General features: G+C 36.9%; 1 protein-coding gene across 3 annotated transcripts in view; it reads left to right on the top strand.

Annotated features, from left to right (window-relative positions):
• The window catches only part of ZEB2 (zinc finger E-box binding homeobox 2), a 134,533-nt gene that overhangs the window by 90,510 nt on the left and 19,897 nt on the right, over positions 1-24,126 (top strand). For all 3 annotated transcript variants that reach the window (XM_007964916.3, XM_007964919.3, XM_007964917.3), the window contains exons 3-5: positions 12-269; positions 5,183-5,254; positions 23,436-23,624. In XM_007964916.3, coding sequence (XP_007963107.2) covers positions 12-269; positions 5,183-5,254; positions 23,436-23,624 — 519 coding nt within the window. The remainder of the gene's footprint in view (positions 1-11; positions 270-5,182; positions 5,255-23,435; positions 23,625-24,126) is intronic.

Genomic DNA, 24,126 nt, shown 5'->3' with positions numbered 1-24,126 from the left:
TTCTTCTGCAGTGGTGAACTATGACAATGTAGTGGACACAGGTTCTGAAACAGATGAGGAAGACAAGCTTCATATTGCTGAGGATGACGGTATTGCCAACCCTCTGGACCAGGAGACAAGTCCAGCTAGTGTGCCCAACCATGAGTCCTCCCCACACGTGAGCCAAGCTCTGTTGCCAAGAGAGGAAGAGGAAGATGAAATAAGGGAGGGTGGAGTGGAACACCCCTGGCACAACAGCGAGATTCTACAAGCCTCTGTAGATGGTCCAGGTAAGTGTCTAACATCACTTGGCCTCTTCCTGTACCATCTTCACATCTTCAACTAATCTGTTCCACCTACTAGATCGCCCACAACCAAATAATTAAAATATTTCCTCCCATTGTGCCCTTGCAGAATAGAGATACCAAAGCTGGTGACAGATTACGTAGTGATAGTAATGTTATCGCATTACAGCAGTTACATCTTAGGAAGGGATTATATTTCAGTTTTGCAGCAAGTCAAATATGAACCACACTTTCAACACATAACATGAGGTATTTGCACCACATTTACAATGTGCAAATTATGTAACATGATCAAGATCTATACTTTCATGATAGGAAGTGGAAGCAAATGTAAAAACTCACAACATATATATATGTATATAAAAATATTTTGTGTGGAAATTATGTAGCATTTCAAACCAAATAACTGTCACTTTAATGTAGCTTCAGTGTCTGTCTGACACCTCCTATTGGAATTCAATCGTTTAATCATTCCCTTTTGTTAAGTGTGAAAGTGATTTCACACTTTTACCTGGTCAGGTAGCTTTCTTATTATTTATCAGCTAAGTACTTGATAATGATTCCTGCTGTTTGGTGGGACTCTTAAGGGAAGTAAAAATGGTCCCAGGCCAACTATAATAAAACTAAGGTAAATTACATTCAAACTAAAACTTCCGATGACACTGTGCAAATGGGAAATGTCTTGGTCTAAAATTCACTTATGATGGAGAATCACTAAGGTATGAAATGTGTAACAAAGTGCAAGAAATCTTATTCCTGTGAACTTCCTCTGCTCATCTTTACCTGGTAAAGTGGCCTGGAAAATGTGTTTAAATGATTCAGACCTAATTCAGACCTCACGTCACCTTCATCCCTATTCCCAGGACCCACTGAGAGCTATCATCGTTTACCCCATCTTGTTTTTTCTTTAACAATATAAGCGACAAAAGCATTTTTATAAATAGGTGAAGTGGCTGGGAAGGAGTCCACCTATGTGCTATTGTGATGTCGCAGACTATAAACCATCGAACATAGGCAGAGTAATTGTTTGGTGTACTGGAAGGAGGATAATAAAAGCATTTCCACTACGAAAGAAAATTAAATGTGAGAAGAAAGAAAAAGAAAAAAGACCGATGGCAATTTGAGTACAGTGTATTTGTTTTTCGTTTTCCTAACATACTGTGCCAAGTTTTCTACTCTTTCCGTTTCCAATTTTGCTTTCGGTGAAGGTTTCTCGAATCTCAGCAATCCCACACATAAACATTTATCGTTATATCCATTAAGACTTAAGGTTTCAGATTTTCAACTATGAGGGAGAACTCAGCCAAAGATGCTTGAAAGATAAATACGTTTAATTAGGGGCATAGGATGATCATTAAAGGAAGTCTGACTGCTGCAGAAGTCATTAACAATCTTAAATGAAATTTTTATTTTTATGATAGCCATTTACATGTATAATAAGAGCCAATGATTCTTGGGAGCAGTGTGACAGAAACAGAGTGTGGCGAGAACTCATGTAAGACATACTATTTAAATGAGCTGGTGTTAGCTATTCATATTTGTTAATGAACTAGATATGCAGGGCTATAAGAATGAATGTTCTGATGCTTTAAATTTTAATATCTAGAAATCAAGGGTAAGGACCAATTACTAGAATTTCCACCCTTAGAGGAATAATTAATAAGGATGTAACAAATGTACAGCCCCAAACTTCTTTAAAAAAAGTTTAATTAAAAAAATTTAAGATCAAGAGTTGAAAACCAGCCAAACAGCAATGTCAAGCTGTAGTAGTTTGTGATTGCAGCAGCTTTTTGTGTTGGTCATGGATCATAATTCTGAATGTTTTAATATACAGTAATCCATATGAATGCATTGCAGACCCTGTTATCACCTGTAGTTAATGGTGCCTGTGATACAAATGAACAGGCTGTTCTTTGCTCTTACCTTTATGGTAAATAAACCAGCATTCTGGAGTCACAATAATTAAATAAAATGTAAATCCCTAATCTCATTTGGCTATTTGGACCAAGAAAGTTACCCGGCTATTACCTGTCTAGTTCTAATGATTAGTAATGATTTATTGTTCTTTTTTTTTTATTGTTCTAAAAGTGCTCTGATGTGGTGCCTTGATGTCTAATGAAAAGAAATTGGTCTTAAAAAGCTACTCATTGTTTATCCTGACTCTGAGATAACACATTTTCTTCTGATAAAATATTTTTCTTATTTATTGTTCAAAACACACAATATAGACAATAACTCTAATTCTGGTGCAGTTTTATTTAGTAGTGTTTTATCCCCGGTGCCTGGCTGTCTACAGTCATACCTCAGCACATAGCTTTACTCTGAGATAAGCCCTCTCTCCTTTGCTCTTTCTCCCATGCTTTCTGGAGTTTGTCTGCAGGATGCAGGTTTTGAACTGAAGAGCGCAGTGGAGTTCTTACTGTGCCTTTCCGGTTCCAGCACAATCAAAGTTTTGTGTTTGGAATTGTCCTTGACATTCTTTCGTCCCACAATGGGGTGGACACAGTGTGCTGGAAACCATGACATCATTATCATTGACACAGACTTAAATAAATCACCTGCATCTTGGCCTCTTTCTGCTTATTCAAGGATTCTTCATCTTAAGGAAGAAAGTGCTTTTTATTTTTACAAACCTTCGTCCCAGGGGTGACTGGAAGACGCAAACTTTTACAAGTGTTTTAAAAATAAATATACTATGTGGTTTTAGACACAGTATGCTGAGTCAGAGGTGTCTTAGAGAATGTTTAAGGTTAGACATAAGGCAGAAAGACAGCAGATTGCCTTTAATTCAGAGGCAGTATTCCTAAACTGTGTATCATTATGTCCTTCTGCATATGGATTCACTTGAAACTTAATTAAATAGGCATATACGTAACATTTCAAATACATACCTGAAAAGGCTTAGTAGTGTTTCATTTTAATACATTGAGCTTGATATTCAAAAAAGAAAAAGACTGATGCTCAGTGAATCAAAGCAAAGTACATTCTAGGTAAAAGTGACACCATCTCATCCAACATCTCTGAAAGATCTCAGTTGCATAGTCTTGGGATAAAAAGGGTTATAACTAAATAATACTACAAAATGCAATTTACACAATGTGCTGACTACACATTTGGATACCCAGCATTTATTAATTTGGGAAGCAACCAACTACTGTAACTTCTCTTTACTTTTTCATAAGAAAATGACAATGAGGAAGGAAGTGCAGCAGAAATCTTGAACATTACCACTATTATGCAAAAAAAAAAAAAAAAATGCTGTTAACTGTTTTCCCCTCAGTGACTTGATGTGCTCTCAGATGGAAAACTTATGATTCTTGTGACTCTGGCTACCCGAAATCACATGAGATGAGCAAGGAAGAAAGACACAAAAGCTATATTTATATCTAGTACTGAACTTCTCAGAAATACCTTAATGTAATTCCTTGCAGAGACTGATAAAAATATCAGATGAGGGAGACTTTCAAATGATCAATGATTACAATTGACAATATAATATTGCTATATATTAAACTTCTAAATGTTTAATGCAAAATGTCTCTCTGAAAATATTTTTTAAATAAAGAAGAATTCCTTGCTCAGGAATGAATCTAAAGTGGTTGTACAGCTTAAACAAATATCATTCAAATTTTCTGATTATTATGAAGAGTGGCATTAAATTAGCATCTAGGTATAGCTGTGTATTTTACCTTAACAGGATCATGATTTTTTAGTTCTGATGCCATAAACAGATTTGCTGCACTGCTTGTAAAATATATTTTATTTTATTTTTTCTGTAACATTTTCTAGAACCTGTTCTTTCATGAAAGTAGATTAGAATATGATAAGCAAAGAATGACCAGGACAGATTTGGGAATTCGCAGAGTCCTATTTACAAAGTTTCCCTTGTTTTAAGTAAAATGATTATCACAGAGAGATATTCATCCTGGAGCATATTTGGTCTCATTAGTATTGTCATAGTAAAAATACAATTTTTTAAACTTCATGTTTAATTTACTTACGTAAGAGATTTTAAACTGTCAGCTATCCTGCTCTGTCCTCCTACGTCCTCTACAATCTGGTAAGCAGAAAATTTGAGAGTGCCCCTATTTTTCAAATTCTCCCTTATTTTAAAATACTGCAATTTTTGATAGTGACTTTTAATTGTTTACGAATTTTTAACTTCAACATTATATACATATTCACCTTCATCAGAACACTGAGCTGTTGTTATATATGTTTCCCCAGAAAATGATTATGATTACCTACTGGGGCATAAATGATGATGAGGAGAAGACATTTATGGAGTGGTGGGGATAGGAATAAGGCAGGTATGTTTTAGAAGTTTATATCAAGCAGTGAAACAGGTATTGTTGTCACCTCTGGGATATTTGTTGTACAAACTGGGCATTCCCAGTTTTGATATGTAGAATTAGGTTTTCAAAAAGTATGCTTGCATAGATTAGCACCATTATAGCCCCGTAAAGGGGAAAGAAAAGCATGAAAAGAAAATGTGAAATTCTGACTTGCCACTAAGCATCCAGAGTTTCCAGAGGCATAGCAGCCAGCATGCCTCTTCATGAGTACAAATACTTAGTTGCTTTTGACTCTTATTGAAAAAATAATATCTTTCCCCCGTTTGTCACTAGAACTGCCACCAGAAGAAAAGCCCTTCGTTTGCTCCAAATAAGCACTTCTGTTTTTCACAGCTTGCAGTAATGCTTAAAGTAAATAAGTTCTTGTGTAGCTAGCACTATTGGATTCATTCAATTGCGTGAACAAAGCTATTGTTTAGAGGTTTACAACAAGCCTTTTCTCTGCTTCCTTTAAAAGAATCTTCCTTGTTCCTGTGCTTGGCATGCTTAGTATAGTAAGCCTTTCTACAATTCTCAAATGCTAAAGATAATTTTCCCCCACAGAAGAAATGAAGGAAGACTATGACACTATGGGGCCAGAAGCCACGATCCAGACCACAATTAACAATGGTACAGGTGAGTTATGTTGGCCACGCTCAGATCACATTTGTCCTGTGTCATGTGGGTTTAGTGAGGCAGGGAAAGAAACACTGACCCATCCATTTGTATCTCCATGACTTAACAAGTAAGTCAGACTTTACAGGTCTCTGGTTTTGTTTCAAATCAAAATTTTCTACATTTTGGTATTTTACTAAGCAAGTGTATCTTTCATTCTCACACCCCTAATTTACCTGTGATGTTCAAGAATACTGAACTCTATGAATGGATCCTTTCAGTGCATGAATCTGTTGGGTGAATCTCGAGTAGTAACTTTTATTTTAAAAGACTGCAAAAAATTATTTTAAAATTAGGATATGATATGCCTCTGCTAGCCACAGCTTGATATCAGTCATTGAGAGTTCAAACAATATGGTGTAATTTAGACTGTAAAATGTTTTTTTCAGAAAGACAAATTTCCATGAACATTTCTCTCAATAATTAATCATCTGAGTTCCTTTAAATCCTTTCTTTACTTGTAATTCTCTGCATCCTTGAACCCTTCTGAATAATTTTTTCCAGGCAGTTTTAGAGAAGAATTGACAAGTTTACTTATTTTTAAAGAAGCTAAAAAGTTACAGTGGGAAGACAGTGAGCAGCATTTTGTTTTACTCTGCTACTGTAATGGAATGGAGTTTCAGGACAACTGTGATATTCCATGTTTTTTCCCAAACACTGAATGGCATCTTCTCTCACAATCTTACATCACCAACACAAATTTACATGTTTATCTCTCTTTTCCTAGATGAGACTATTTTTTTTGTGGGGGGGTGGGGACGGCGGTGTTTCCAACAGTCCTCTACACTACCATCACAAATATTAGCATAGTGTCCACTATAAAATTATCTTCCAAAATAAAACAAAACAAAAAAACACATAACTACTTCTACTCAACTTATCCATGAAAAAAAAAGGCTTGAAGTTTTATGAAATGTAAAAAACGAAGATGATCTTTATATCACCCTTATGTTGATACATACCATAATAAACTGCTCATGTTGTGTTTCTGTTTAAAATGTGCTTATTAATGACTTGAAAGCATGAATTCACTTTCCTGGGTATAAAATAAGAGAAATAATAAAAACCTATTGTCATTCTATTCATTCGAATAATGTCAAATTAAGGCATAAAAATAAAACTGTACAATATAGGATTCTAGAAAAAGTATAGAATCAAGCCCCAATAAACCTAATTTTTACACCCAGCCCTGACAATGACAAGATTGTAACCTTGGGCAAGCCAGTTTTCCTCTTTGGAACTCAGTTCCCACAACTGCAAAAAAAAAACGAGTAGATTAAACTAGTTTCTTGATAAGACTACTTCTAGTTTTAATATTTTATGTTGCATGGGTATTATCACCATGTAAAAAATAGAAACAAGATAAAATAACTTCATATTAAAACATAGTAATAAAGCGATATCATGAATTAGATACTTTCTATAATGTCCCAACTCATGGGATCAAAAATGGCTTTGAATTCCTTTTAAAGATAAATGTTAAATTTTGGCCTCCAGCATAAATAAAAGCTGATTTTTATTACCCTTATAAGCACTTAAAGTGTCACAAAAGAAAATTTACCCACAAAGTAACAATTTACTGGTTGTTGTATACACCTAGAGTTTAAAGTGAAGTTAATAAAAATTGCTTCTATTCAGAAGGTTTAGAAGTCAATCTTGAATGTCTTTTCACCAGGCTTTAAAACCCCCTTTTTTCTCATAATACCTGCTGTACCTTGTAGTTCATATGTATTCAGTCAATAAATAAATCAATAAGTATTCATTGAGTGTATTCTATACAGTCACTGTTGTGTGCATATGAGGTAGAAGATGGGTCAGAAAGACTAAAACATGGTTATCATTTAATTTGGAAGATGAGACTAATACACCTGATAAAATAATGATGATGAATAAGTGAAAATATGTGATAAACCTGCAACAAATGGTAGGAGCCATAATTATTTAGTTTTTTGTTGTTTTGTTTTGATTTGTTTTGTTTTGTTTGAGACAGAGTCTCAAATTTTGTCACCCAGGCCTGAGTGCAGTGGTGCAATCTTGGCTCACTACAACCTCTCCCAGGTTAAAGTGGTTCTCCTGCCTCAGCCTCCCTAGTGGCTGGGATTTCAGGCACACACCACCATGCCCGGCTAATTTTTGTATTTATAGTAGAGACGGGGTTTCACCGTGTTGGCCAGGCTGGTCTCGAACTCATGACCTCATGTGATCCTCCCACCTTAGCCTCCCAGAATGCTGAGATTACAGGCATGTGCCACTGCGCCTGGCCCATAATTATTTGAATTACAGAAATGAGAGAGAGTCTATGGAATGGGCATTCACATCAGGTTTTGTGAAGGAGGTAGAATTCGAACTGAATACATTTTCAATAGTCATGGAGGAGTGAGGAAGGGCTTTCTAGTTGAAGAGGAGTCTGTGAGCCAAGAAGGGAAAGTGTGACATCTATTCAGAGGATAGTGAGTAAAGGGTTTTGGCTGAATCAGAGAGTCCTGGGAGGCAATTTCTGGGAAATAAAGCTGGACATTTAAGTTAAAGCCAGATGGCGGAGAATATAAAGCACCAGACAGAAAAGTCTGGGTCATGTTATGCTACCATGATTTCTGTGGGTGAAAACTAGACTCTGAGAGAACAACTGGAAGTCATTGTAGTTATCCAGGTGTGAAGTGATAAAAATTGTGTCCTGAGGTGGAGACAGTGATGAAATTAGCAACCTGACTTCTTAACAAGCAATTGATTCTCTGAATGATGGAGGCAAAATGGCTTCAGAATTCCAGATCTGCATGTTTAGAATATAGCAGTACTTGCTATTTCTAGATTTACAGAAGAAGGATCTAATTTTGAGAAGATCTTGAACCAGCCTTTAGACATAAGTATTTTCATATAAAAGATATATAGATATGGGAATATGGGAATGTCCTTTGGAAATGAGGAATTGAAATCCAAGAAGTCAGGGCTGGAGATAGAGATTTGAGAGTTATGCAAATATACTCAGATCATGTTCAAGATCATATAGAACTATGAGATTTACGACTGAGTGTATTTGTTGAAAGCTGAGGCCAGGGCTCCTGGTGGCTGGGGAGGAAAATCAACGAAGATTTTCTTTTGGAAAAAAAAAAAAAAAGATCATGACACAAGAGAAAAAAATTAAACATTCAGAAGCAAAGAAAGAGAATTTCGTAAAGGTGAGAACTCAGTTAAAAGCTTCAAATAACTACCCTTGAAAGAAAGCTGAATAAATACACTGGACTTAGTTAATTAGAAATTTACTAGTGATCTTCAGCTTACAACTCTGCCCTTTTAGAGAATAAGTACATATCAGTCTTCCTAGCTACAAGCTTACCACTTCTTCTCCCTGGCATCTCTTTGGATGCTAAATACATATGGTTTTAGAAATAATACATCTTTTCTTGTTGAAATTACATCTAAAAGACCATCTTCCTCTGCTCCCAAGTCCTACTCATCAAGATCCTGCTATTGGCTGAACGTCTTCTCTAGCCATCCCACACTAGAATGTCTTCCTCCAATGAACCTGTGGGGTTTGGGCTGCTTTATCGCCGTGAATCCCGGAATGGTCTCCGTCACAAAGTGTCTTTGAAGAAATGAGCCAGTGAATGGCAGACAAACAGCACTTGGACTTCCCTTTTGTATTTTTAGGTTGACATATTTTTGACCCCTGGCCTGAAGTAACCAACCAGACATTTTCATCTCTCCTTTATTCCACTCATCCAAACTTGAAAGCCTTAGTTACATTTGACTGTTCTCTGGCCCTCATGTCCTCCTCTATTTAGTCAGCCCACATCTTTTCTTTAACAGTTTCCTCAATGTCCAAATTCCCTTCGTAGAATCCTGAATTGCCCCTGAGCACCTACAGGACATTCTTCAGTCCGATAATAAGTGCCATCCATTGTATACCAATGGCGCTCTATTCTTGTCAGACCAAATCCCTAGGTGATCACAAAAAAGAACCACATTTATACCAACCTCTGAATCTCTGCCCATGCTTTCCCTTCAGACCCTAATCCCCCAGCTCCTGTCTTCCAGTCATTCAAATTCTCCCCTTCCTTCTGTTCTTTAAGTCCAGGTCACATTGGACTTGATGTGGTCAGCCTTGAACACCCCAAATGACAGCAATCTGTTCCTTTTCTGAAATCCCACAACCCTAAGGTGTACACCGCTAACTTCAGCATGTTTAATTGTTCCTCTTTATATTGTTTGCCCTTATTTCATGGAGTCAATTTCATGAAGACAAGAGGTTTCTTCAGCTTGAAAATGAGGGTGGATCATCCTGGTATCTACCTCATTGGCTGACCTTGTTCTGTAGCCAGTAATTAAATAAATAATTACTGAGGTAATCAAATAAATAATGAAGCCAGGTGTGGTGGTCTGGCCCATAATCTCAGCTACTCAGGAGGTTGAGGTGGGAGGATGGCTTCAGTCTAGGAGTTGGAGGCTGCAGTGAGCCATAATCCACTGCACTCCAGCCTCGGTGACAGAGCAAGACCCTATCTCAAAAATAGTGATAATAAGAATGTATATGTTGATATTAGTAAGTGACTAAAAAAATGTTTGCCCTAAGGAAAGGGCTATTCCATTTTGCCTCAACAAGCCCAGTTATAGCAGGGAGCATACATGGTAGATACTACGACTGGTGAAATGAATGAATGAGTCAATGAATGAATATTTGGTGGAGAAGAAATGGATTCTGATAAAGGATGCCACAGTAGGGAAAACATTCTCTGTGGAGGCGACTAAGTCAGTATCTTTAGAGAGTGAAACCAGGATCTAAGTCCCTGAAGGATTTTGCCTTGTTAAAGGCAAAGAAGAATAGCCTAGAGTATCACTACATTTGTTTTTTTTACAACAAAGTTAGATTAACTGAATGGCAAAATTGATCTGCAACACATAAAACAGCGCAAACCTGGATTTATATTAATAACTTTCCGCATTGCATAAGTTCACCGGTTTTAATGTTTTTTTAAAAAAAGAAAGAAAATTGTAATGCTTTCACATGTAAGATAAAGAATGCCTTTTAACAAAGAACCCTACAACTTTCAGATATTAATAGGATTTAAATTCAAAATGAAATTATTAGGTAAACTTGTTAAGAGTGTGTGGAAAAACTATTTTCTAGGAAGAGTAGAGAAATGGAAAAATGTGGAAGCATTATAAACATGAGTTTGCCTAAGTGCTAGTAGTAACAAGGAGCTGTCTTAGGTGCATGGTGATCATTAACACTAATGCAGTTCCACATGCGTAGCAAGATCCAAACAAGGCCCTGATGTTTTCCTCTTTTAATGTGTGAAAGTTACATTTACTCAGACAACCTAGTACCTCTAGTTATAAAGGGCTATTAATAACCACCTGCATCTGTGCTTCCTTTGCTAAGAGGGGGGAAAAAGTACCTTACATCCAGAAACTGGGCAAGGCCAATTTAGGCGTCATTACACAACACAATAAAATTCTTGTTTAAGAACTACCTGTATGCATTCTGATATAGTCATTAAACTCATCTCCAGTATCCTAAGAATAATACAAAAATTATTTTACATATGAGAGGCAATCGTTTTGGAAGACTCCAGATTCTAGACACCAATAACCTACACTTGAATTTTATCTCTACCAATTACTAGTTACATTAACTTGAGTATATAATTGATAAGCCTTCATTTCTACATCGGTAAAGTGGAAATCATGATTCCTTATGTACAAGGCCTCGCTGTGGGGATTAAATAGTATGTCACATTTATTTATGTTTTAACTGTATTTTTATTTTCTTTCTGTTTCTTTTTTTATTTCAATAGGTTTTGGGGAACAGGTGATGTTTGGTTACATGAATAAGCTCTTTAAGTAGTGACTTCTGAGATTTCAGTGCACCCATCACCCAAGCAGTGTACACCGTGCTGACATGTAGTTTTTTTTTTTTTATCCCTCATCACCCTCCCACCATTTCCCCAAAGTCCATTGTATCATTCTCTTGGCATGCCATTTTTAAAGCACCCAGTACAACAACTAACATAGACTAGATGCTCACCCTGTTTTGTCAGGTTTTGTTTTGTTTTGTTTTGTTTTGAGATGGAGTCTCGCTCTTGTTGCCCAGGCTGGAGTGCAATGGCGCGATCTCGGCTCACTGCAACCTCTGTCTCCTGGGTTCAAGCAATTTTCCTGCCTCAGCCTCCTGAGTACCTGGGATTACAGGCACACGCCACCACTCCCAGCTAATTTTTTGTACTTTCAGTAGAGACGGGGTTTCGTCATTTTGGCCAGGCTGATCTTGAACTCCTGACCTCAGGTGATCCGCCCGCTTCAGCCTCCCAAAGTGCTGGGATTACAGGCGTGAGCCACAACTCCTGGCCAACTTCAAACTATTTTTATTCATTAAGATATGAATACATTGTAAACTGTATTCTCCATTCACACTGGTTCCTCCTTAACTTCTTCTCTAGGAAACAAAAATACAATATTTAACAAATTTGTAATGAAAGGGCTAACCAATTTTGAGAGCCTTTGACATTTAAGTTCTTTTGACATTCTGGAAAACTACGCAGACAAGTTGTAGGACACATTATTTTCAGTACTCTGGCCTTTGAGGTTAAAATATGAAGGTTAAGAACCAGTTTCGCTTTATATCTGATTTCATTTTTATTTAGCATCCCTTCTTTAACTGTGTAAGAGGAGGATTTAGTAGTATTTATAATGATTCTGTATAATAATGATGAAAGTTGTCAGACTTTTCCTTTCTTTGACAACTGACTTACATCAGGGATCGTAAATTTATTTTTGACACATAACAATTCTACATATTCATACTTGTGGGGTGCAACATGATGTTTTGATACACGTATACATTGTTTAATGATCAAATCAAGGTGATTAGCATATCCATCTCCTTAAACATTTATCATTTCTTTGTGATAAGGACATTCGAGAACCCCTCTTCTAGCTATTTTGAAATATGCACTACATTTTTGTGAGCTCCAGTCATATAATAGACCAACATAACTATTTCTCCTATCTAACTGTAGTTTTGTACCCATTAACAAATCTCTCACTGTTCACCCTTCCCCTTACCCTCCTCATCCTCTGGAATCAGCCTAAATGTCCATCAACAGATGAATGGGTAACGAGTGGTATATATACCCAATGGAATACTATTCAGCCATAAACAGAATGAAATCATGTCATTTGCAGCAACATGGATAAACCTGGAGGACATTATGCTAAGTGAAATAAGCCAGGCACAGAAACACAAATACCACTTGACCTCACTCATGTGGGGAATCTAAAAAGCTGTTCTCATGGAAGTGGAGAAAAATCGTATTTTTTTTTCTTCTTACCCTGGATAACAACCAATAAACAAAAAACAAAACATTTGCCCATTGTTAACAACCACTAAAATACATACATTCAGAGTGTTTGTGGTTTGTAGAATTTGAACTGAGGCTTGAGACACTTTAAGGAAATAGAAGGGTGAGTTCCTGCAGGTCGTGCATGGGCTACCTATTAAGTGATGAAGTTTCTCAGAATGCCGTGGCATCCTGGGGGAAATGTAATCATGAGACAGGCGTCATTTTGTTTGCACTATACAGGCAATGTCCTAAAACATGATAGTGAAAATGTGTGACTTCCGACTTCAAAACATTACAGCTACAGAGTGGAAGCTATTTGAGGGTTAGAGGTTAGGTTTGCTCTTATCCATAATCCCTCTCAGAGGATTTATAAGCATTTATACAGTGTTAATGGTTCATAGCCAGGGTATTTGTTGAATTAATGAATAAATAAACAAACAAATAAATGATGAGTGAGTTGACGAAACAGGAACATTGATTGGAAGCAGTAGCATGAATTAAGGAGTTTGTTGACCCTTCTTCTTTATTCTGTGAGTCATAACAAATGAAGGCAGGAATGGCCCTTTGGGAAATGTCTGTAAGGGATGGGTTATTATCAGGGGATGACACAGTTTCATTTAGTCTGAAGAAGTGGAACACATGTAGGAGGATATCATTAAGCATGGGGGGAGAATAACAAGTAATATGTGAAATGGGAAAGCAAAATGAACCGGGAATAAAGTTCTTTTTTGGTTTCTAGTCCAAAGTTAAGCTTGAGGCATTTCTTGTTTACCATAACTACAAAATATCTAATATCTGCTAACTAATAACTAATACTTGCTATTTTAACAGATGTTAAAATAATACCTAATAAAAATTCACCTTTGCAAGGTGCTATGGAAAGTTATTCTTTATTGAGTGCCTTTAGAAACTTGATTACAAATTAGAAACAGTCAAATTAGGAAATACAATCCTTAAATATTAAATGGAAATTTTAAATAAGCATCTTGAACAGAGAATTTGAAGAACTTTTTTTTTTTTTTTTTTTTTTTTTTTTGAGATGGAGTCTCGCTCTGTCACCCAGGCTGGAGTGCAGTGGCGCGATCTTGGCTCACTGCAAGCTCGGCCTCCCGGGTTCACCCCATTCTCCTGCCTCAGCCTCCCGAGTAGCTGGGACTACAGGTGCCTGCCACCACGCCTGGCTAATTTTTTTGTATTTTTAGTGGAGACGGGGTTTCACCGTGTTAGCTAGGATGGTCTCTATCTCCTGATCTCCTGATCCACCTGCCTCGGCCTCCCAAAGTGCTGGGATTACAGGCGTGAGCCACCGCGCCCGGCCCCTGAAGAACTTTTATGTGTTCTTTTTGCTCCACTAGACCGAGCTCTGGATTACCCAGTTAAAAAAAAAAAAAAAAGATGTAAGCATAAAACAAGTGTTTAGGATTCAGAGGAGTGGGGACATTAAAAAAAAAAAGAGAGAAAAAAAGTGAAAATTTTATACACATGCCTACAAACACACACACAGACACACACTGAAGTGGGCATTTTAACTGACTTTCCCCCATATTAATTGTATGGTGTAATAATGTGGCTATTTAGAATTGCTTATAATGTCATTGTGATCGTTTCAGTATGTAGGGCCTGTTCAAATGGTATCAAGTCAGGCATGATGAAAAACTAAAAAGATGAGGTTCTCTCTTTTCTTCTCTCTCTCTCTCTCATGTTGAGTCATTATGGTGCAGTAGAAAGAGCAGTGGGTGAAGAGTCAGGATACATAAATCCTACATACAGCTCTTCCAGAAAGTACTTGTGCAACTTTGTATGAATCACTAACCTCACTGTACCTTAGTTGTAACATCTGTTAAATGAGGAAATTAGGCTAGAAATTTTGGACTCCACCCCACCCTGCCCTTTCTTCTAATGAAATTTTACTGGAAGCATGAAGAAAAAAAAAATACTGGACCACACTAGCTGTCATGGGATGGGAGGCTCTCGGGGGCCCTGCCTCACGATAACATACACAGGGCCAGCTTCCTGGGTCTGGGACCTGCACAGTCGCACAGGGCCCAACACTGGTAAGAGCTGCTTGGTTGGCTCTGCAGTTGCTGTCTTGAAGTTCTTAACAATTTTTGAATGAAGGGCCCTACATTTTCATTCTACACTGGGCCCCACCAACCATGTAGCCAGTCCTGTCCATATCTCACAAAATACATGAGAAGAATAGGAGAGTATAAGCCTGGATGGGAAGTGGTGGGATCAGAGAGGCACTGCTTCAAGTATTGAATAGAAATGCCAGTGAAGTCTAAGTTTACAGGATCCTTCTTTAGGTATCTCCAGAGCAACTGAACCTCAAGTAAAGATCCAGATCTAGACTGAAAACCTTGCCTGACCAAGAAATACAGTGGTGCCAGGTGTAACTCCCCTAAACTGGTAATATTAGTATAAGGTTGGCAGCCTAGCCAGCAATTAAGCCTCTTTACCCATCAATTCTGTGCATCGCATCATTAGCATAGGGGAAAGTGGGGGAAAGAATAAGAACATTTTTTTTACCTTCATTATCCTCTTGGTTTAGTAACTCACAATTTCTCCTATTCCTCTTACATGGAGCTTAAATTAAAACTTTTAAATTAGTTAACTTTCTTATATGAGTAACAGAAGTGATACAAGTTTGATTATAACGTATTTCTCTGCAAGAGTTGAGTGGATATATAGTGTTAATCAATTGTACAAAATCAGTTTATCAGATAATTCAATTAGTACCTAAATACTTAACAAAGAGGGAATCATACTATTATAAAGCATGTCATACTCTTCTTGGTTGTATCTGTCACATTTTTATAGGTTGGAAGAGTTTTGTCCGCCAGTCAGACATCTGTCATGGAAGTCATTATTTTTTAATTTCTTAGTTAACTTCATACATTGAGTTTTTAAAAATAAGGTGGAGAAAGAGATAGGTTCAGAGGAGAGAAAAATAGAAGTAGTGCTTGGCAGGTGAGACGGGGGATGATTTTCAGACTATAATCAGTGAACGCCGAGAAGAGCCTGTTCACTTCCTGGCTGATGAATGCTGTGGTTTTATTAGCTTTGTTTGCGATTAGGAGCAGCTATCTTCACTTCACAGCAAGTGTTCCCACAAGAAATAACTGATATTTCAAGCTTCTTGAGCCCCTACTTCATTCATTCAACAAATATTTAATAAGCACTGTTTTGCTTGTGATGTGTCTGGGGTTTCCAGGCACCTCCAAAATATTTTCTCTTAATCTGTATGTTTGATTTCCCCATCAGAAAGCTGTGTTGTTTTGAGTTTTTAATTGAAAAGAAGACAGATAAAATTCTCTAGGCCTAGCCAGTAAAGAAAAAGCAAATTGATTGAGGTAATTAATTAATTGAAATTATGGAATTCTGGAATTTTGAGGATACCCCGGAAAGCACACCCTGGCTCATTTTACAGTTGAGGAAATTGAAATTCAAAAACATGAACTAACGGAGCCAAAATGAGGAGTCCAAGGACCCTGAGCCTTGCCTAATCATTCAGTTATTGCATAATAACTGTGACCCAGGCACTATGCTAGGTGCTGGTGACACAAAGCTGAATAACATATGGTTCATTCCTTTATCAGCTCACAGACACGTAAGAGAAAGATTACAATGGGATGTGATCAATTCAATGATTGAGACACACAGATGACATTCAGTAAGTGAAGAAGGAAGTCTATGTGAACTCAGGCTGAGATAGTCAGGAAAGCTACCTAATAATAATAATATGGGACTGATTGTGATTCTCTCCAAAATCATGTTATGAATGTCTCATTTAGCCATGCAAGGCAGAGGACTGAATTTGTAGAGTTCTTAAATTGGACAAGGGTCAGAATTTCCTGAAAGACTTGTTAAAACACAGATTGCTGGTTCCATAGGTTTGGATGGGCCCCAATAATTTGCATTTCAAGCAAGCTCCCAGATAATACAGATGCCACTGACTTTTGAAAATCACTGACTGTCCGGAGCTTTCTTAGGTTTCACGTGTCTTTACATAAAACATAAGAAAAGAGCATTGAATTCCTGGGCAAAATCACCTTACTTCGTCAACTCCTGTAAAATATAATAAACTAGTCTGTCTTTTTGGTAATATACCAATTCCAAATGTTTCGGTTAGACAGTAATGTGAAAGACAAGTGCATATTGTCTACCTTGGGAATTTTTTTAAAAGTAATGGACTCTATCATTCTGTGCCAATACACAGCAATCAAAATTGTCTGAGTGTTAGCAGTCTCTACATCTTGATATTCAAAATTCCCTAGTGTAAGATCTCCTGCTGTTTAGGGAGATATTTGATACTACAGACTACTACAGATTCCCATTCCTTGTCCACTCTTCACCTCGCTCTCGTGAAGCTCTCTTGCATGAGAAACTCTCATTGGCATCTGAACATGTGTTCCCTGGAGAAAGCCATGTTCAGAGCAGGGGTGGAGGGAGCAGCCAAGATGCTGTACTAATTCCCAGGAAAAGCAGAAAACTTTTCTGTTGCTCTTGACGACCTGGCTTTATCCATGCCTCTGTACCAGTTGGAGGCTCTGTGTGGCCGCCCATGTAGCTGGGTAATGAGAAAAAGATCGTCCTCTTCCCTCACGGTTGTTTTTAGGTATCTAGTGCCAACATGTCTTTTGGAAGCCTTCTGCAAAAATGCATACATGCAGTTCTAATGATGAAGAGCTTACATTTATTAATTAGTCAACTTTAAACAAAGCAGCCATGAGAATCTATAGACCTCAACAAATGTCGAATACGTGCTTCCTTAAACTAACAAACTCAATACAAATGACTACATTCAAAATAATTTCTGTGTTTTCTTCTCATCTGAGATGTCAACAAAAAGACTGTTTTTCAAAAAGATGATAAATACAGTTATCTAGATTTGTAATTGCTTCTTCAGGTCCCTTTGCCTTTCATAGTGAAGTGAGCAAAAGCCAGATTATATGATAAATACATAATTTACGTTACATACATTACATTACACTGGGGAAGCATGTGTGTGTGTATATATATGAGATGCCCTATTATACATATATATATTTGCATGTCTGTATATTGCAGAGTCACAAGAATTATGTGTATATATCTCCAAATGGGTGAATCACAGAAGTAGGAAAAAATATTAACCACTCAAGTCCTAATTTCCAAGAACACTGGCACTAGTAGGCACTCAACAAACAGTTATTAAAAAAAGGTGATGGATGGATGATTCTACTCAGTTTTTTACATATACTTGCTGCAGCTCCTCTGTACCTTCCAAGATATTTTCTTTTGAAAAAGAATTATTTATTCATTTTGATGTTTACTTAAATGGCTTACCATAATATTCAATGTTTTTCAATTTTTTATGAAAATCAAAAGCATGCAGGACACTAAACCAGTGATAATAGAGTACCTGTCTTCCAATGTGAACACAGGCTTGTTACAAATAAAGAAAATAAATACCAAAGGGAAACAGAAAATGATAAAGAATAAGTACCCAGTCTATATTTCACTACCTGTAAACACTAAGCAAAGCCCACTTTTAAGTATCTTTGAGAAAGTATTCTAAAGCAACTTGATTATGGGGGCTGACTAATTTGGGGACCAATATTTCTCTTTTATTTAGAGTTCTGTTAACATTGCTTGATTTTTAAGCAATCATTTTTAAAGCCAGTCTATATTGATATTTATTGTTATCTGTCTAAAAAATCAATATCTAACACAGACATAAAGATATTTATAAAAGTGTCATTAATAAGCAATGTTAGTAAGAGTGACCAACATATTGCCAAGAGAACTGAGGCTTTCCTGACAAGAAGGGACCTGAAAATTCACCCTAACAATCAAACAATATTAAAATACACATGGTCATGAGGAAACATGTTTAATTAACATTCTTTTTTTTCTGTTTTTGAGATGGGGGTCTCACTCTGTCACTCAGGCTGGAGTGCAGTGGTGTGATCACAGCTCTCTGCAGCCTCGACCTCCCAAGCTCAAGCACTTCTGCTACCTCTGCCTCCCCAGTAGCAGGGACCACAGGCACGCACCACCATGCCTGGCTAGTTCTTTTACTTTCTATAGAGACAAGATTTGTTGTCCAAGCTAGATATTCTTTTTTTGGATAAAGACAAGGTTATCTAACCTTAGGGAAGGTTGAGCGATATTTGCAAGACATTAGGGTAAATTTTAGGACGATGTAAAATCTCTGGAGAAGGTATGGGAAGAAATTACTTGAGCCTTCTTGTGAATTTTTGTTATTGTTTGATCATAAATACCATGCAAATATCCTTTGTCAGTGTGTTTTGGCAGTTCTTCCAAGGAGACCAGGGAGTGAAGAGGATTACAGAAAGAAGGAAAATGAGGTTGATTTTACACTAGAAAAATTCAGTGAAGAATTCTACAACCTTTCTGCTACTTTTCTACCTCATTCCTATATCCAGTACACATTACTGCATAATCTTTGTAAAAACAAACATACAAACTTTCAGATACAATCAAAACTTCATTCTTCCCAACAATTCTGAGAGTAACCAAAATTGAATCCCATCATTTGTCCTAGTATTATAACTGTTAGGGTGACTGTAGTTTTAAGAGACTGAAACACAACATACCTTCAAGAAGAAAAGGAAGTTTCTTGGCTCACAGAATTTAAGGAAGGTGGTCAACAGAACTGCTGCAAGGTGCACGTCGGCCTCAGGAACGAGAAGAGCTAGAAATTAACTGTCAGAACATGCAATCTTGTCTGCTTTTTCTCTGTATGTCTGCTTTATTCTCTCTCTTCATAAATCTTCTTTTTCTAGATGGAAAATAACAATTCCTTCATTCTACATTTTATAGCTACAGTCACTTGGCAGAAAAAAAATTAAAAACTGCCTTGATGCTTTTTCTGGAACAAAGTCCTAAAATCATAAGGAAGGGATTTATTGAATTTAATTGGATCTATTGGCTACCCTGGACCAATCAACAAGTTGGCCTGGAGAAGAGAGAACTAAGATTGGCTCACCTGAGCAACAGAGATCAATTATGGCTAGGGGAGCAGGATCACGTGGTAACACAGCAGCTCCTTGGGTACCATAAGGCTTGGCAATCAGGAAATGGAGAACCATTCCTAGGACAAGGTGAATGCTGAAGTACTGGGCAGAAAAACTGTATATTACTAGCACCTATTGCACCTCAGGGAAAAACTACATTAGATCCATGCTGATGATACCTAGTTTCTGGGAGGTTCAACTCTAGCCCACTTAAGTGACCCCAGGTATATGAGATATATAAACAACAGCATATCTATACAGCATGAAGAAATATCCAGATGGAGCAAATGGATTTAAATGATTGAGTGCCATCTTCTTCATGAAACCCTTTTTGAATACTTATCTGAGCCCTATCAAACTCTTGCAAGTATTTATGACCACTATTACACAGTTTATCAAATAATTATTCTACAGTCGCCTGAATATTAGGTCTAAGTCCCTAGCTCAGCTGCAGGTATCTTATTTTATGCTTCCTTTTACTGAAAGACCTCTACACCAAGATTAGTGTTAAGGACATAATTTATTCCACGTTCATCCCATAAATGATCCTTGAGAGCCTACTAATTTCTAGGCAATATACTCAATGCCCAGGATACAAAGATGATCAAAGATGGATCCTTAAAGAGAGCGCATGATTTGATGTCTTTTGTCCTCATCACACTTGACATAGAAATCTAGCATGGCCAAATTTGATCTAGCAATTGAATTGCCTCTCCAAGCAACAGTAGTGTATCTAGATGCAGTTTTGTTTGCCTATCCAGAAAAATCAGAATTTTCCTCCCTTTTAAGCCAAAAGGCTATTAATGCAAATCCAATTGAATTTGCATATGATTACATTTCTGATGGAAACATTCATATGCAAATGAAAATTCATGCAAAGATAGCCAGATCATTCAAATAGTTGCTGAAATATCAAGATAAAATTAGGATATTAAATGTACATCCATCTATGTTTACTAGGTTACACTAAGGTCATCAAGTAGGACAATATTCTCAGAAAACTTAAACCATGTCTTAACCCTTAACATAAACCATTGGCAACCCTCAAGTAGATACGAATTCAGAAAGGAACTATTACATTACTTTCTGCTGTCATAGCACTGAAAAAGAAGTCAGTCACTGATAAAGGCAGTGAAGTTACTCAAAAGACATTCATCATGGCTTCACCATTTTGCCCCTTTTATCTTTTCTTCCTATCAAAAGTAAAAGGTAATTTTTTTTATAGATCTGATGTTATTTTGATGATCCAAAACAACGAGCAAATAGTTTATGCAAGTTGACAGTTTCTACATACTCCATAGGGCCTCAGTGATGCAAGTTAAATGACATCATCACAGTCACCACCAATAAGTATCCACTGGAAAGCATCCATGACATTGTGTGTACAGCAAGAGGAAAGTGATCTTATCTAAAGCCCATATTCTTTATTAAGTCCAGCTAATAACAGATTTAAGCAAAATTTCAAGGTATAAAATCTTAATCCATTACTGTACATTCCAAATCTATTTTTGAGGGAAATACAGTCTTGGAATAGACCGTTGTTCTTGTTAAACTTATTAGAAGTTACAGAGGAAAAAAAGAAAAGTTTGAGATCACAGCATTCAGGATTACTGGCGCTTAGTTTAGTGGTCCACAAAGTGTAATTCTCCCACTTCCTTTTATTTGGTCCCATGTATTTGTTTATAGTTTCAAGTCTTTTTAGAATTCTAGTGTTCTTTGCTTTGATGAATGTCACCTGCCATCCATCACATTTGGAAAGTCTAAACCTGAGGGAGGGATCTTAGCATCTCCCAACTTGACAAACCAGATTCTTTCCCAAATGAATCTGAGGAATTTTATATCTTAGGTATTTCTCAAATCCAGCCACTTCCTTCATCTCCATCATCAATTCCTTAACAGTATCTTTTGCCTGGCCTAGGATGGGAGCCTCCTAACTGGATTCCCAGGACCTACTTTTCTCTTCCTCCAATCCCTATCATACTATAGCCAAAGATGTCACCTAAAAATGCGAATAATCATAATTTCATCCAACCATCCTCTTTGCTTAATACTCTTCAATAGCTTCCTGCTTCTTTTAGAGTAAAAACCCAAATCCTTAACAAGCTCTTACCTGCTGCATGGTCTGGCTCCCGCCTTACTCTCCACCCTTACATCGCGTGGTTCTCCTTTCACCCTCTGCACTCCAGCACTGTCCTTTTTTTTTTACATCCTGAGATGTCCCATGCTTGTTTCAGTCACCACATTGCACATGCTGCTCTTCTCCAGCTTCTACAGTTAGGTAACTTCATGCTTCTTCAGTTAAGACCTTCCTGATCTTCTAGCTGCCATCAGGCTCCTCTGTTACTTTTTTTATACCACCACATAACTTTCTTTCATAATACTTATCTGAGTTTGTAATGATGTGTTTACTTTGGAGATAGTATCAGTTGTATTATTCTCTCTCGTGACTTCCCAAAGGATGAGCCTAGATCTGTTTTTTTGCCCACCAGAGCATGACATGATGCCTATCACACACTAGGCATTCAATAAATACTTGTTGAATTAATGGATGGTTCCACTTTCTATTCTCCTTATCAAAAATCCAAGTTCATAATGACGAAAGCTAAAAAAAAAAAAAAAAAAAAAAATTGCCTGGCTTGCTTGCGCATCACCTACCACAGTTGCCAAGGAAAATTATTTTGTCAAATACTATAATATTGTTTATGGTAGAGAAGACAAGGTGAACAATCTAGTGGCACCAAGGTTAACTGCTTTCAAAAACTATGATAATAGGATTCCACGATTAATTGTACCAGCAAAGCACTTTTTTCACCTACTTAGAATAAAGAATAATATAACAGCTACTCTCCCAACTTTGTGTTATGCATAAAAATATTATTTAGGATATCTAAGTCACAACTTATTTCAGAAACACATCTAGAGGTTTCAAATATCCAAAATCTTATGACACAAGTTGCTAAAATTGAGTTACAACTCTTATTCATTTCACAGGAATAGAGTCATAATTACAGAAGTTAAAGTCACATCAAAATCACACACCAGCTTCTTAACTCCCTCTGTTACTTTTTATTTTATTTCTATCAGTTGTGAGCTTAATTTTATTTTAAGCAGCTTTAAAATACTGAACTAAAGATTAAAATTATAGGGAAAGATAAAATGCCACATTCTGGTGATTTTTTTTTTTAACAAAGTTGCATTATTATCTGTCTAGGAATATCTTTCCTTTTTCATCTGTCTCAGATTGTGTAGTCCTGGCTGTCTGTGACATTCAGAGGGTGAAGGGTTAAAAGCTTATATTTAGCAACAGAATGTATCTGTGGTTAGGGACGTTCAGTCCAGTGGACAATGAAAAATTAAATATACCTTTCTTAAAAGAAAAGGAAATTTCAGATAGACTATTAAAATAACCTTAATTTTATATTATCTTTAATGTTTATGGATCTTAGAATACAATTGTTGGCTTTTTAAAAACTTTTATGTAAAACATTTTAAATTTCTTTCATTCTTTGTAAGTTATACAGACTAATATTCCAGGAAGAAAAAAAAATAAAATAAAATATGCGTATTTAATTGAAGGAAAGTGCCCCCCCCCCACTTCTTGCATATATTACAAGAATAAACATTCAGTCAATAACTGGTCATCTTCAACACTTCTTACAAATAAACTAGTTTTTGTAGTCTATTGCAAGTCAGTATTTCTCACTGGCAAGGATGGAGATGGACTTGGGCTCCTAGGAGGAAGGCCCGGAAAAGACATTTCTTCTCCTTTTATGATTTCAGTGAAGAATGCAAATTGCACATCAGATTTTGAGGAATACTTTGCCAAAAGAAAACTGGAGGAACGCGATGGTCATGCAGTCAGCATCGAGGAGTACCTTCAGCGCAGTGACACAGCCATTATTTACCCAGAAGCCCCTGAGGAGCTGTCTCGCCTTGGCACGCCAGAGGCCAATGGGCAAGAAGAAAATGGTGAGGCTGTAAATCATTTTTAGCCACTACACTGACCTCTGCAGCTGTTACAATTACAAATGCACTACATGCCTGGGTGTTTACCTTAAAATTTGAAGAACAGCTGCAGAGGCATGGAATTTCATGAGCAAAGATTAGAACTGTAATTTTAGGGTATTGTGAAATTTTTTTGTCAGCAAATTTGTGTCATTTGTACATCCAATAAAGAACAAGAACAATTAGAGCCCATTTCTAAGAGATAAAAATATCTAAATGTATTCCTATCTTTCTGAAATATTTTACTTTTGAGGAAAAAAAAAGTTCAGACCGACCCTCCCTCACCTTTTGTTCTTCTCCACGACCGACACCTGAAACGCCCCTTTATGCTGTGAGTTCCTGAGTAATCTGTGGCTACAGGTTTCATAGGAACTGTCAGTCACCTAAAGAGAATTTCCTCATTTATCAGCTGTTTAAGTCCCCCCCCCCCTCAAAAAAAAAAGCTGAAGTAATTAATTAATTTTCG

The sequence above is a fragment of the Chlorocebus sabaeus genome, chromosome 10, assembly GCF_047675955.1.
Source record: "Chlorocebus sabaeus isolate Y175 chromosome 10, mChlSab1.0.hap1, whole genome shotgun sequence".
Taxonomy (NCBI): domain Eukaryota; kingdom Metazoa; phylum Chordata; class Mammalia; order Primates; family Cercopithecidae; genus Chlorocebus; species Chlorocebus sabaeus.
This window is presented reverse-complemented; position numbering and strand designations above follow the sequence as displayed.